This window comes from Nerophis ophidion, linkage group LG15 (assembly GCF_033978795.1).
Source record: "Nerophis ophidion isolate RoL-2023_Sa linkage group LG15, RoL_Noph_v1.0, whole genome shotgun sequence".
Lineage (NCBI taxonomy): Eukaryota > Metazoa > Chordata > Actinopteri > Syngnathiformes > Syngnathidae > Nerophis > Nerophis ophidion.
In genome coordinates this window covers 9,676,585-9,692,252 of record NC_084625.1, presented here as the reverse complement: position 1 = coordinate 9,692,252, position 15,668 = coordinate 9,676,585, and the positions used below count along the sequence as shown (strand labels likewise).

At 40.2% G+C, this 15,668-nt stretch overlaps 1 protein-coding gene across 1 annotated transcript in view; it reads right to left on the bottom strand.

The window, feature by feature from the left end:
• pou6f2 (POU class 6 homeobox 2) overlaps window positions 1-15,668 on the bottom strand; it is a 251,573-nt gene that overhangs the window by 30,501 nt on the left and 205,404 nt on the right. Inside the window, exon 7 of the mRNA XM_061921483.1 lies at window positions 2,692-2,901. Coding sequence (XP_061777467.1) covers window positions 2,692-2,901 — 210 coding nt within the window. The remainder of the gene's footprint in view (window positions 1-2,691; window positions 2,902-15,668) is intronic.

Genomic DNA, 15,668 nt, shown 5'->3' with positions numbered 1-15,668 from the left:
TCACAGTGTGGCGCATATTAGTAACAGTGTTAAAGTTGTTTAAACGGGCACCCTCAGTGTGACCTTTATGGCTGTTAAACAAGTATGCCTTGCATACTTGTTAGAGTGTGTCTGCAGAAGCCTCATACGACATGTGACTGGGCTTTAGGGATGCACCGAAATGAAAATTTGTGGCCGAAGCCGAAGCCGGATAAAATTTAAACGCTTGGCCGAAGGTTGAATACCGAATAATGAATGCAGTTTTTCACAATTTTTTTTATATTGCATGAATAGGCTAGAAAAATATTTTGACATGTTTTTCAAATAAAGTAATTTTTTATTGAATATTGACATTTTTTAAATATTCAAGTAGCTTTTGCTTTTCAAAAAAAGCACAAAGTTTTTCATTTATATTAGGCCTTCAAAGAAAACATGCATTCCCCAAAAAAATAAAGTGCATTAAAGTGGATAAACCCACAACAAATGAATTATTGTCCTTTTGGCAAAAGTCTGCTTAGCCACAGTAGATATGCTAATAATGTAAACAGAAGGCTCAAGTAAATCTCAATAAGTGTGTGCTTGTAACCTCATACACTTATACAGGTACACAACATATCCCAACGTCACCGCGTCACTGCACGTTGGTTGATTGCGTCACTGCGTCGAAAAATTGCGTCACACGCCACTATTCGGCCTTGTTTTTAACTCATTCCACCGAAGGCCGGATGTGGCTTTTTTTGCCATATTCGGCCGAATATATTCGGTTACCGATTAATCGGTGCATCCCTACTGGACTTGCAAGCTGATTGAATGGGTCGTAGAGGGCGCCAGAGGCAGCGCCTTCATAGGATGCCCTTATTATTGTTAATCGAGGGAAATCCGGCAAACATTCGCGAGAATAGTTGATCTGACATTCGGTAGTCTCTCGGAATATTCGGGAGGGTTGGCAAGTGTGATGCTGTCAAGCGGCATTCATATGAAACTTGCGGGCCCCACTGTTATCAAATTATCATACTAAGACCCCTGGTTTATACAGAGCACAAAGTAAAAGAAACTCTGTATGCAGTGTTTTTTAATTTTAAATTTGTAAAGAGTTTTGTGGCTCCCATTGTTTTCTTTATTTTGTGAAACAAGTCAAAATGGCTCTTTGAATGGTAAAGGTTGCCGACCCCTGGTTTAGAAGGGGAGATAACTCGTAAAAAATTACCGTATTTTTCAGACTATAAGTCGCAGTTTTTTTCATAATTTGGCCGGGGGTGTGATTTATACTCAGGAGCGACTTTTGTGTGAAATTATTAACACGTTTTTCGTAAAATATTAAATAATATTATTTAGCTCATTCACGTAAAAGACTAGACGTATAAGATTTCATGGGATTTAGCAATTAGGAGTGACAGATTGTTTGGTAAAGGTATAGCATGTTCTATATGTTATAGTTATTTGAATGACTCTTACCATAATATGTCAGGTTAACATACCAGGCACCTTCTCAGTTGGTTATTTATGCGTCATATAACGTACACTTATTCAGCCTGTTGTTCACTATTCTTTATTTATTTTAAATTGCCTTTCAAATGTCTATTCTTGGTGTTGGGTTTTATCAAATACATTTCCCCCCAAAATGCAACTTATACTCCAGTGCGACTTATATATGTGTTTTTCCTTCTTTATTATGCATTTTCGGCAGGTGCGACTTATACTCCGAAAAATACGATGCTGGCTTTTAATGGCCAAAGGTATAAAGGTGTCCAAGTTAAAGGAAATGGCAGGCTGTCTTTTTTAATAGATGTATTACAATCTTTGGAAAGCCAGGTAGTGTTTGCTGTAGTCTGGAACAACAAGGCACACAAACAACTATCTGAAATGCGGCCAATATTATACATACAGATAATGTGTCATGAGACATCCATCCATCAATCCATCCATTTTCTACCGCTTATTCTCTTTGAGGTTGCAGGGGGCACTGGTGCCTATCTCAGCTACAATCGGGCGGAAGGCGGGGTACACCCTGGACAAGTCGCCACCTCATCGCAGGGCGTGTCATGAGACATGCAAAACTAAATTATATAAAAAATAGGATAAAAGGATATTACATGAGCTCAAATATAGCTACAAATGAGGCATGATGAGGTAATATGTACATACAGCTCGCCTAAATAGCATGTTAGCATTGATTAGCTTGTAGTCGTGCACTGACCATATATGCCTGATTATCACTCCAACAAGTCAATAACATCAACAAAGCGCACATTTCTGCATTCATGCACAGCATAAAACGCTTGGTGGACAAAATGAGACAAAGAAAGGGTGGAAAATTTTACATGTAAACAAACGAGGGTGAGTTCAAGCACCGTCGAAATTAGTAGGAAAAAACGATGTTGATAAAAGACTCTCATGAGTGAAGCATACACGCAAACATATTAAACAGTGGGCTTTCTAAAAAAATTAATTTCCTTCCATCTTTTTCCATTTTCAATACTTTTTCAAATATGCTCCAGAGAGCCACTAGGGGGGCACTAAAGAGGTTGCTGACCCCCGTCTTACGGAGAGGAACGCGTGGCACTTTTTACGCTGAAACTGTGTCCTTTGTTTCCTAAAATCGCAAACACCGAGGACGCGTGAGGCTGGCTTGTTTTTAGGGAGTTTGTTGCCGTACTTTCCCTGCGAGCGAAGCTGGGGAAGGACAGTTTAGTGACATCTTATTGTTGGTACCTGCTGTCCGGGCTTGATTGGCGACAGCGTGATTCCCTGGGTGTTGATGACAGGCAGGATCTGATTGCCGATCACCGTGGCGATGATCTGGCCTTGAGCGTTGGTCAGCAGCTGCGGGGTAATCGGCGGCACCTGCAGCGCCGGGTTGCCGCCCCCTGATTGGCTGGAGGGCCCCGCCGAGTTTGGCATCAGTGGGATTGTTCCAATTATCTGGAGGGGAAAAGGAGCGGACGAGATGCTTGGAGGAGAAGAAGAACGACAGACAAATAAAGACACATGACCTACTGTACAGTATTGTGAGTGTGTGAATGGACAGACAGATGTTTACATGATACTATAAGCTTATATACAAACTCCGATTCCATATGAGTTGGGAAATTGTGTTAGAGGTAAATATAAACGGAATACAATTATTTGCAAATCATTTTCAACCCATATTCAATTGAATGCACTACAAAGACAAGATATTTGATGTTCTAACTCATAAACTTTATTTTTTTTTGCGAATAATAATTAACTTAGAATTTCATGGCTGCAATACGTGCCAAAGTAGTTGGGAAAGGGCATGTTCACCACTGTGTTACATCACCTTTTCTTTGGGTCAAATGCGGAGGACAAATTTGGCCACACCTAGTGTGTGTGTGACAATCATTGCTACTAGACTTTACTTTTTTAACAACACTCAATAAATGTTTTGTAACTGAGGAAATTAATTGTTGAAACTTTGAAAGTGGAATTATTTCCCATTCTTTTTTTATGTAGAGCAGTGGTCCCCAACCACCGGTACTGGGCCGCGGCTCGATTGGAACCGGGCCGCAGAATAAATAAATTTATATATGTTTTTTTATTAAATCAACATAAAAAACACAAGATACACTTACAATTAGTGCACCAACACAAAAAACCTTCTTTCATGACAAAAAAAAAAAAAAATATATATATATATATATATATATATATATATATATATATATATATATATATATATATATATATTAGTACCTAGGAGTACCTAGGAGTCTTGTTCACGAGTGAAGGAAGAGTGGATCGTGAGATCGACAGGCGGATCGGTGCGGCGTCTTCAGTAATGCGGACGTTGTACCGATCCGTTGTGGTGAAGAAGGAGCTGAGCCGGAAGGCAAAGCTCTCAATTTACCGGTCGATCTACGTTCCCATCCTCACCTATGGTCATGAGCTTTGGGTCATGACCGAAAGGATAAGATCACGGGTACAAGCGGCCGAAATGAGTTTCTTCCGCCGTGTGGCGGGGCTCTCCCTTAGAGATAGGGTGAGAAGCTCTGCCATCCGGGAGGAACTCAAAGTAAATCCGCTGCTCCTCCAGATGGAGAGGAGCCAGATGAGGTGGTTCGGGCATCCGGTCAGGATGCCACCCAAACGCCTCCCTAGGGAGGTGTTTAGGGCACGTCCAACCGGTAGGAGGCCACGGGGAAGACCCAGGACACGTTGGGAAGACTATGTCTCCTGGCTGGCCTGGGAACGCCTCGGGATCCCCCGGGAAGAGCTAGACGAAGTGGCTGGGGAGAGGGAAGTCTGGGTTTCCCTACTTAGGCTGTTGCCCCCGCGACCCGACCTCGGATAAGCGGAAGAAGATGGATGGATGGATGTATATATATATATATATATATATATATATATATATATATATATATATATATATATATATATATATATATATATATATATATATATAAATGCGTGCGTGTGTGTGTCCATGCCACTTCACACACTTTCATCCTGCTAACACAGGCCTGGGCAATTATTTTGACTCGGGGGCCATATTTAGAGAAAAAAATGTATCTGGGGGCCGGGTATATCTATTTTTATGAACACTAATACAAAACCTAACAATAATGTCTGATTGAATGCTAAAAACAGACAGACCGCCTTAAAAACGCAATGGAATTAAAATGTTTTCTATGAAGGATAAAACACTGAATATTGATAACATGTGTACATCACACCCCCCTTTCAAACGACATATTTTACAATCAAGTGAAATGCAACAAAAATGCAACAAACAGTGCAATATGAACGCGAAGGGTACAAAATAAACTTACCTACAATCTGATATATCTAATATACAAACCCAAATTCCATACAAGTTGGGAAATTGTGTTAGATGTAAATATAAACGGAATACAATGATTTGCAAATCCTTTTCAACCCATATTCAATTGAATATGCTACAAAGACAACATATTTGATGTTCCAACCGATAAACATTTTTTTTTCAAAGAATCATTAACTTTAGAATTTGATGCCAGTGACACGTGACAAAGAAGTTGGGAGAGGTGGCAATAAATACTGATAAAGTTGAGGAATTCTCATCAAACACTTAATTGGAACATCCCACAGGTGTGCAGGCTAATTGGGAACAGGTGGGTACACCCCTTTGTCCACAACTGCGTGAGCAAATAGTCAAACAGTTTAAGGACAACTTTTCTCAAAGTGCAATTGCAAGAAATTTAGGGATTTCAACATCTACGGTCCATAATATCATCAAAAGTTTCAGAGAATCTGGAGAAATCACTCCACGTAAGCGGCATGGCCGGAAACCAACATTGAATGACCGTGACCTTTGATGCCTCAGACGGCACTGTATCAAAAAACGGCTTCTCTGGGCCCGAGATCATCTAAGATGGACTGATGCAAAGTGGAAAAGTGTTCTGTGGTCTGAGGAGCCCACATTTCAAATTGTTTTTGGAAATATTCGACATTGTGTCATCCGGACCAAAGGGGAAGCGAACCATCCAGACTGTTATCGACGCAAAGTTGAAAAGCCAGCATCTGTGATGGTATGGGGGTGCATTAGTGCCCAAGGCATGGGTAACTTACACATCTGTGAAGGCACCATTAATGCTGAAAGGTACATACAGGTTTTGGAACAACATATGCTGCCGTCTTTTTCATGGACGCCCCTGCTTATTTCAGCAAGACAATGCCAAAAAAAAAAAAAAAAGTTTATGAGTTTGAACATCAAATGTGTTGTCTTTGTAGTTCATTCTATTGAATATGGGTTGAAAAGGATTTGCAAATCATTGTATTCCGTTTATATTTACATCTAACACAATTTCCCAACTCATATGGAAACGGGGTTTGTAAGTCCCTTAACAGATAGAAAGATGTTTTATATTAAGTGTACTGTATATGTGAATAGAAAGACAAATGTGTTTATGTGAGTGGACAGGGACAAACGTGGTAGGTGACAAACACAAAATGCATAGACGGCTGGAACGTTTTTCCCGCTGAAAAGTGTAAACGGAACATGTTACATAAGAATGTCTTTCGAGTGAGGATGTCTTTGATTATCAATAATTATTCCTGATGAATAAATGAATAATTACCATATGATGGCATTAATAGAAAGCTTTGAGTAGTTTGTCGTGTGTGTGATGTGAGAAGGAAGCTTCCACATGTGCATACTGAGGGTGCAAAAAAAGGTAAAGTGTGGAGTGCTGGGAGGGCATCACAAAAAGGTCAGCACTGAATATGCGTGTGTGTGTTCTTGTATTTCTACCCTTCTTGAGACACCAACAAAGCAAAGTAGCTTCCATATGAGGAGGTGTGAACAAGTGAGGACATAAATCATGGTCCCAATATGGGAAACCATTGCATCTAACAGAGAATGTCTCATTTGCACCCCCTGGTGGTGAAATCTATCAAGATGAGGATGGTCCCAAAAAGAGGAATTTTTCAAATTGGCTGTGTCGCTTTTAAAAGTGCTCTCCCTCTGGTTAACATGTGAAATAACAAGTGTGTGAGAAATTGAAATGCACCCCCTTTGGCCAGAATTAATACCCAAAAAGAAAGTATTTCGAGACATTCTGTAATAACGAAGTAAATAATAAAGATTAAAAAAAAATTACAAAAAAAAATAAATAATACAAATATATTTTTTATACTAAAAGCAATGTGCAGACTTCTTATAAAATCGGGAACAATTTGTCACATTCTTTCTGTTTCTGTAATACTGCAATAAATTCTGTAATATTGCAATAAATAATAACTTTTTCTGTAAAATAATGACTTTTTAATGCAAAATGGTGACATTTGTCATATAAAATTCTTACTTTTATCACAATAACGCCAAATTTTTTATTGTTCTTATAAAACAGAGACATTTTTTTGTGTAAAATTATGACTTTTGTCATAATTTTGCAGAGTAAAATTCCGATTATCATTATAACAGGGCCAACATTTTAAAGCGTTCTTCTAAAATTGTGACTTTTGTCCAGTAAAATTGCGACTCTTTTCATAAAATTTCAGACTTTTCCTGTAAAATTGCAAATGTTCCAACTTTTATCATAACATTGTGCAAATGTTCAGTTTTTCTCATAAAATTTTGACTTGCGTTGAGTAAAATGAACAACTTTTATTTTAATACTGCCAAAATTGGAAGTTTTTCTTGTGATATTGTGATCGTTTTCTTGTGAAATTCCAACTCATTTTTCACAACAAGCTTTTTTTTATATTTGCATCGTATGTATATATTATTAATGTTGTAAATACAACTCTTTATATTATCTACAAAGGGTGGTCGTAAAGAGGGAGGCATTTTTCACCGGTCTCAAGAAGGTAACTAAAACAAGACTGTGTGTGTTCTTGTATTTCTACTCTTCTTGAGACACTAAACAAGGCAAAGTAGCTTCCATATGAGGAGGTGTGAACAGGTTAGGACATAAATCATGGTCCCAATATGGAAAAAACATTGCATCTAATAGAGAATGTCTCATTTGCACCCCCTGGTGGTGAAATCTACCAAAATGAGGATGGTCCCAAAAAGGAGGATTTTTTTTAAATTGGCTGAGTGTCAGTTTTAAAAGTGCTCCCCCTCTGGTCAACATATGAAATAACAAGTGTGTGTAAGAAATTGAAATATGCCCCCTTTGGCCGGAATTAATACAAAAACGTTTTTCCTTTACTTGAAGAAAATAACGAAGATTAAAAAACAAAAAAATGGAAAATTTACTTTTTTTCCACAATGTGTAGATTTTTTTCTTATAAAATTGGGAACAATTTCTCATATTCTTTCTGTTTCTGTAGTATTGCAATATTTTTTTGTAAAATGACTTTTTCTGTAAAATTATTACTTTTTAATGCAAAATGGTGACATTTGTCATATAAAATTCGGACTTTTATCACAATATTGCCAATTTTTTTGTTGTTCTTTTAAATCAGAGACATTTTTTTGAGTAAAATTATGACTTTTGTCATAATTTTGCAAAGTAAAATTCCGATTTTCATTATAATATGGCCAACATTTTAAAGTGTTCTTATAAAATTGTGATTTTTGTCAAGTAAAATTACAACTCTTTTCATAAAATTGCCAAAATTTCAAGCTTTTCTTGTATAACTGCGACTCTTATTGAGTAAAATTCCAACTTTTATCATAACATTGTGCAAATGTTCATTTTTTTCTGTAAAATTTTGACTTGCGTTGAATAAAATGACAACTTTTTTTATAATACTGCCAAAATTCTAAGTTTTTCTTGTGATATTGTGACCGTTTTCTTATGAAAATGCAACTCATTTTTCACAACAGGCTTTTTTTATATTCGCATCGTATGTACTGTATATATTGTTAATGTTATATATATATATATTATCTAGAAAGGGTGGTCCTAAAGAGGGAGGCATTTTTCACAGGTCTCAAGAAGGTAACACATACCAGACTGTGTGTGTGTGTGTGTGTGTGTGTGTGTGTGTGTGTGTGTGTGTGTGTGTGTGTGTGATGGTGCACACCAGTGACTGTGTTATCCATCAGCAGGCATGAACGTGTGCATGCGTGACAATAAGTGTCTTTGTGAGTCTCCACTGAGAGAAAAGAACCAGTACGGAGGACCTGGTGGTTCTAACCCACCTCAGCAGGTTCCCAGCAGGGGGGAAGGGGGGGATACTTGCTCTTCTGTGGTTGTAATCAGGAAGGGCAGATCAAGGGGGGCGGCAGAGTGTCACTGCAGCGTTTTAGCTCTCAGAGGTGGCGGAGTGCGGCCAAGAGTGGAGGACTTAGCTCCTCTCCACCATGATGAAGGTTATTGTCATCTGGGGACGGGCTCTGAGTCGCGGTCCCTGACGTACAGTAGTGGTCCTCCAGCACGCCTCATTACACCGGAGAGCAGCTGCACACGAGACGGGCATCATTGGGTTTCTCTTATTTGGAAAGCAGGCTACATGCGGATAGTCTTTTCCAGTGTTTTTTTTTGTGTGTGTGTCTTTGGGCACTGTCTTACGTCTGGGTTTAGACTTGAGAATGGTCACCAGAGGCTGCTGGGACTACATTCATCTGAACACTTTAGGAGGCTTCCAAGTACAGGTCTACGTATGAGCTATGTCACGACAGAAGTGAGATGAGTTTTGGTGGAATTTGAAACTTACCATATTTCCTTGAATTGCCGCCGGGTATATAGTATGCGCCTGGCTAGAATTACTCGTTTCGCAAAATATTATTTTTATTAGCGCATGTCTAGAACAGGGTTTTTCAACCACTGTGCCGCGAGATACAGTTTGGTGTACCGTGGGAAATTATGCAACTTCGCATAATTGGTCCAAAAAATCAATCAGTCAATCAATTATTTATATAGCCCTAAATCACAAATGTTTCAAAGGACTGTACAAACCATTACGACTACGACATCCTCGGAAGAACCCACAAGAATCCATCCATTTTCTACCGCTTGTCCCTTTTTTAGCAGGGGGGCTGAAGCCTATCTCAGCTGCATTCGGGTGGAAGGCGGAGTACACCCTGGACAAATCACAACCTCATCGCAGGGCGAAATATTTTTTGCAAATCAATAATTATAAAAATTTGACTTTGTCTAAAACAGTGTTTTTCAACCTTTTTTGGTATGTAAAAGGTATCGATCCATCCATTTTCTACCGCTTGTCCCTTTTTGGGGCGGCATGGCGTCGTGGGTAGAGCGGCCGTGCCAGAAACCTGAGGGTTGCAGGTTCGCTTCCCACCTGTTGACAACCAAATCGCTGCCGTTGTGTCCTTGGGCAGGACACTTCACCCTTTGCCCCCGGTGCCGCTCACACTGGTGAATGAATGATGAATGAATGATTGGTGGTGGTCGGAGGGGCCGTAGGCGCAAACCGGCAGCCACGCTTCCGTCAGTCTACCCCAGGGCAGCTGTGGCTACAGATGTAGCTTACCACCACCAGGTGTGAATGAATGATGGGTTCCCACTTCACTGTGAGCGCTTTGAGTATCTAACAATAGAAAAGCGCGATATAAATCTAATCCATTATTATTATTATTATTTTTGGGGTATGTAACGCTTAAACCAAAAATGAACAAAAGGCAACTCCAGCTAGGGAAAAGGCACTGAAGCATGGCTGTGCACTACAAAGTAAACAAAAACAGAATGCTGGACGACAGCAAAAACTTACAGCGTGTGGAGCAGGGAAACGGTGTCCACAAAGTACATCAATACATGACATGACAATCAACAGTGTCCACAACTTTGATAGTCTTGACTGCGGAAACAAAGCAGGCGCGGGCAATAACACTCAAAAGAAGGCGAACAGGAAGGGTCACCAAATTCTAAACTGGACTTTCAATGGAAGCAGGAGGTAATAAAGGAAGATCTCCATCGAGACAGAGAGACTTTTAAAACTGAAGAAAGATAAGGAAGACTTCTATAAACAAGTTACCGATGCTTTTGATCAGAAGGAACTGCGCATGGACTTCATTTATAAGTAAAGGTAAGACCATAATAATGTTTTTTTTATTAAATGTGCTTTTCATGATGGTATCTTACATCACACTCAAATTTATAAGCGCAGGCCTAAATTTACCGCATGCCTTTGGTAAACGCCGGAGAGAGAAGAGGTTTTAAAATAATTAGCGCATGCTTGGCTAGAACAGTCCTGATGGTTATTTTCCTCTTTGGTCTGGAGGACACGACGTTCACCGTTTCCAAAAAACAATTTGAAATGTGGACTCGTCAGACCACAGAACACTTTTCCACTTTGCCTCAGTCCATCCTAGCTAAGCTCGGGGCCCAGCGAAGCCGGCGGCATTTCTGGGTGTTGTTGATAAATGGCTTTGGTTTTGCATAGTACAGTTTTAACTTGCACTTACAGATGCAGCGACGAACTGTATTTAGTGACAGTGGTTTTATGAAGTGTTCCTGAGCCCATGCGGTGATATCCTTTACACACTGATGTCGCTTTTTGATGCAGTGCTGCCTGAGGGAACAAAGGTCTGTTGTATCATCGCTTACGTGCAGTGATTTCTCCAGATTCTCTGAACCTTTTGATGGTATTACGGACCGTAGATGGTGAAATTCCTAAATTCCTTGCAATAGCCCATTGAGAAATGTTGTTTTTAAACTGTTTGACGATTTGCTCATGCATTTGTTCACAAAGTGGTGACCGTTTCCCAATCCTTGTTTGTGAATAACTGAGCATCTTAGGGAAGCTGCTTTTATACCCAATCATAGCACCCACCTGTTCCCAATTAGCCTGCACACCTGTGGGATGTTCCAAATAAGTGTTTGATGAGAATTCCTCAGCTTTATCAGTATTTATTGCCACCTTTCCCCAACTTCTTTGTCACGTGTTGCTGGCATCAAATTCTAAAGTTAATGATTATTTGCGGAAAAAAAAAAGTGTTTATCAGTTTGAACATCAAATATGGTGTCTTTAAGTCATTCACCTTAAAAATCATTTGTATACTCTAGCCTTTAAATAGACTCCCTTTTTAGACCAGTTGATCTGCCGTTTCTTTTCTTTTTCTCCTATGTCCCACTCTCCCTTGCGGAAGGGGTCCGATCCGATCCGGTGGCCATGGATGACGTACTGGCTGTCCAGAGTCGGGACCCAGGATGGACTGCTCGTCCAGAGTCGGGACCCAGGATGGACCGCTTGCCTGTGTATCGGCTGGGGACATCCCTAAGCTGCTGATTCGCCTCCGCTTGGGATGGTTTCCTGCTGGCTCCGCTGTGAACGGGACTCTCGCTGCTGTGTTGGATCCGCTTTGGACTGGACTCTCGCGGCTGTGTTGGATCCATTATGGATTGAACTTTCACAGTGTCATGTTACACCCGCTCGACATCCATTGCTTTCCTCCTCTCCAAGGTTCTCATAGTCATTATTGTCACCGACGTCCCACTGGGTGTGAGTTTTCCTTGCCCTTATGTGGGCCTACCGAGGATGTCGTAGTGGTTTGTGCAGCCCTTTGAGACACTAGTGATTTAGGGCTATATAAGTAAACATTTGAACTCCTCCACTTGCCGGAAGGCAAAGCTCTCAATTTACCGGTCGATCTACGTTCCCATCCTCACCTATGGTCATGAGCTTTGGGTCATGACCGAAAGGATAAGATCACGGGTACAAGCGGCCGAAATGAGTTTCCTCCGCCGGGTGGCGGGTCTCTCCCTTAGAGATAGGGTGAGAAGCTCTGCCATCCGGGAGGAGCTCAACGTAAAGCCGCTGCTCCTCCACATCGAGAGGAGCCAAATGAAGTGGTTCGGGCATCTGGTCAGGATGCCACCCGAACGCCTCCCTAGGGATGTGTTTAGGGCACGTCCAGCTGGTAGAAGGCCACGGGGAAGACCCAGGACACGTTGGGAAGACTATGTCTCCCGGCTGGCCTGGGAACGCCTCGGGATCCCCCGGGAAGAGCTAGACGAAGTGGCTGGAGATAGGGAAGTCTGGGCTTCCCTGCTTAGGCTGCTGCCCCCGCGACCCGACATCGGATAAGCGGAAGATGATGGATGGATGGATGGATAAGTAAACATTGATTTATTGATTGACATCATCGCTTACGTGCAGTGATTTCTCCGGATTCTCTGAACCTTTTGATGGTATTACGGACCATAGATGGTGAAATTCCTAAATTCCTTGCAATAGCCCATTGAGAAATGTTGTTTTTAAACTGTTTGACAATTTGCTCATGCATTTGTTCACAAAGTGGTGACCGTTTCCCAATCCTTGTTTGTGAATGACTGAGCATTTTAGGGAAGCTGCCTTTACACCCAATCATGACACCCACCTGTTCCCAATTAGCCTGCACACCTGTGGTATGTTCCAAATAAGTGTTTGATGAGAATTCCTCAGCTTTATCAGTATTTATTGCCACCTTTCCCAACTTCCTTGTCACGTGTTGCTGGCATCAAATACTAAAGTTAATGATTATTTGAAAAAAAAAGTGTTTATCAGTTTGAACATCAAATATGTTGTCTTTGTAGCATATTCAACTGAATATGGGTTGAAAAGGATTTGCAAATCATTGTATTCTGTTTATATTTACATCTAACACAATTTCCCAACTCATATGGAAACAGGGTTTGTATGTAGAATATATTTATATTATTCATATACTATATATTATATTATTTATTATCATTATTGTCTATTGTGAGCTAACTGTGGTGCTGAATTTCCCCCAGGGATCAATAAAGTACTTTCTATTCTATTCTAAGTATGTGCTCCAATCACTCTATGACAAAAAAATAAAAGTTGTAAAAATGATTGGAAACTCAAGACAGCCGTGACATTATGTTCTTTACAAGTGTATGTCAACTTTTGACCACGACTGTACTATTACGATGCTCTGACATTTTTAAGAATATTCTGCAAAAATGTTTGCCAATCTCAAGTGCAAAGCAAAGAATGAAGTCACAAGTGAGCTTTCAATCCCAAAGTAACAGAAATGACTTGTGGCTTCTCTCCGGTGTGTCCTCCTCCTCCTCCTCCGACATCAGAGGGGGGGTTGAAGGGAGAGAAAGGTGGGCCAGCAATCTGTAATTCATCCCCGCCACGGCTCATTTGCTTACGCTGCTTCGCATTAGGGGAGAGATAATTTATCTCTCTCTGCGCTGGCTTTACAAATTCCCTCCCATGTTCTCCTGCCACTTAGCATATTTCATTGCGCCGCTCGCCGGAGCCCCCAGCGGATCCCCCGCTTTGCATGCCACCCTGGCGGGAGTGTGTGGGGGGGGGGACTTGTTCCGCTCAATTATTCATCCTCATCGCACTAAGTGGTTGTTCTATAAGCAGAATGAAAGACAGCTTAGCTTCCGCCCGCTGTCCTCTCGTGTACTGTGTCTCCGTCTGATCTCAGGTGAAGGTTTAATGGTTTTATAGAACTAATACATCTAAATATTAATATTAATACAAAACCCAAAACCGATTCAATTGAATCGACTGCAGAGACAAGATACTTAACGTTGGAACTGAAAAACTTTGTTATTTTTGCAATTGCATTTGGAATTCGCCTGCAGCGTGTTTCAAAAAAGCTGGCACAAGTGGCAAAAAAGACTGAGAACGTAGAGGCATGCTCATCAAACACTTATTTGGAACATACCACAGTTGAACAGGCTAAATGGGAACAGGTTTTTTTTTTGATTGATTGAAACTTTTATTAGTAGATTGCACAGTTCATTACATATTCCGTACAATTTACCACGAAATGGTAACACCCAAATACGTTTTTCAACTTGTTTGAGTCGTGGTCCACGTTAATTAATTTATGTAAACTATGCAACTATAGCTCATTTGGAATTTGCCTATAGCATGTTTCAAAAAACCTGGCACAAGTGGCAAAAAAGACTGAGAACATAGAGGCATGCTCATCAAACACTTATTTGGAACATACCGCAGGTGAACAGGCTAAATGGGAACAGGTTGGTTTTTTTGATTGATTGATACTTTTATTAGTAGATTGCACAGTTCAGTACATATTCCGTACAATTGACCCTTAAACGGTAACACCCGAATCATTTTTTCAACTTATTTAAGTCGGGGTCCACGTTAATTCACGGTAACTATGCAACCATAGCTCATCTGGAATTTGCCTGTAGCATGTTTCAAAAAACCTGGCACAAGTGGCAAAAAAGACTGAGAACGTAGAGGCATGCTCATCAAACACTTATTTGGAACATCCCACAGGTGAACAGGCTAATTGGGAACAAGTATTTTTTTTTTTGATTGATTGATACTTTTATTAGTAGATTGCACAGTTCAGTACATATTCCGTACAATTTACCACGAAATGGTAACACCCAAATACGTTTTTCAACTTGTTTGAGTCGTGGTCCACGTTAATTAATTCATGTAAACTATGCAACTATAGCTCATTTGGAATTTGCCTGCACTGTTGCAAAAAAGCTGGCACAAGTGGCAAAAAAAAACTGAGAACGTTGAGGCATGATCATAAAACACTTATTTGGAACATACCACAGGTGAACAGGCTAAATGGGAACAGGTTGGTTTTTTTGATTGATTGATACTTTTATTAGTAGATTGCACAGTACAGTACATATTCCGTACAATTGACCACTAAATGGTAACACCCGAATAATTTTTTCAACTTATTTAAGTCAGGGTCCACGTTAATTCACGGTAACTATGCAACCATAGCTCATCTGGAATTTGCCTGTAGCATGTTTAAAAAAAAGCTGGCACAAGTGGCAAAAAAGACTGACAACGTTGAGGAATGCTCATCTAACACTTATTTGGAACATACCATAGGTGAACAGGCTAAATGGGAACAGGTTGTTTTTTTTGATTGATTGATACTTTTATTAGTAGATTGCACAGTTCAGTACATATTCCGTACAATAGACCACTAAATGGTAACACCCGAATAAGTTGTTCAACTTATTTAAGTCGGGGTCCACATTAATTAATTCACGGTAACTATGCAACTATAGCTCATTTGGAATTTGCCTGCACCGTGTTTCAAAAAAGCTGGCACAAGTGGCAAAAAAAGACTGAGAACGTTGAAGCATGCTCATCAAACACTTATTTGGAACATCCCACAGGTGAACAGGCTAATTGGGAACAGGTGTTTTTTGATTAACACTTTTTTTAGTAGATTGAACAGTACAATACATATTCCGTACAATTGACCACTAAATGGTAACACCCGAATAAGTTTTTCAACTTGTTTAGGTCGGGGTCCACATTAATCTATTCATGGTGCCATGATTGGGTATAAAAGCAGCTTC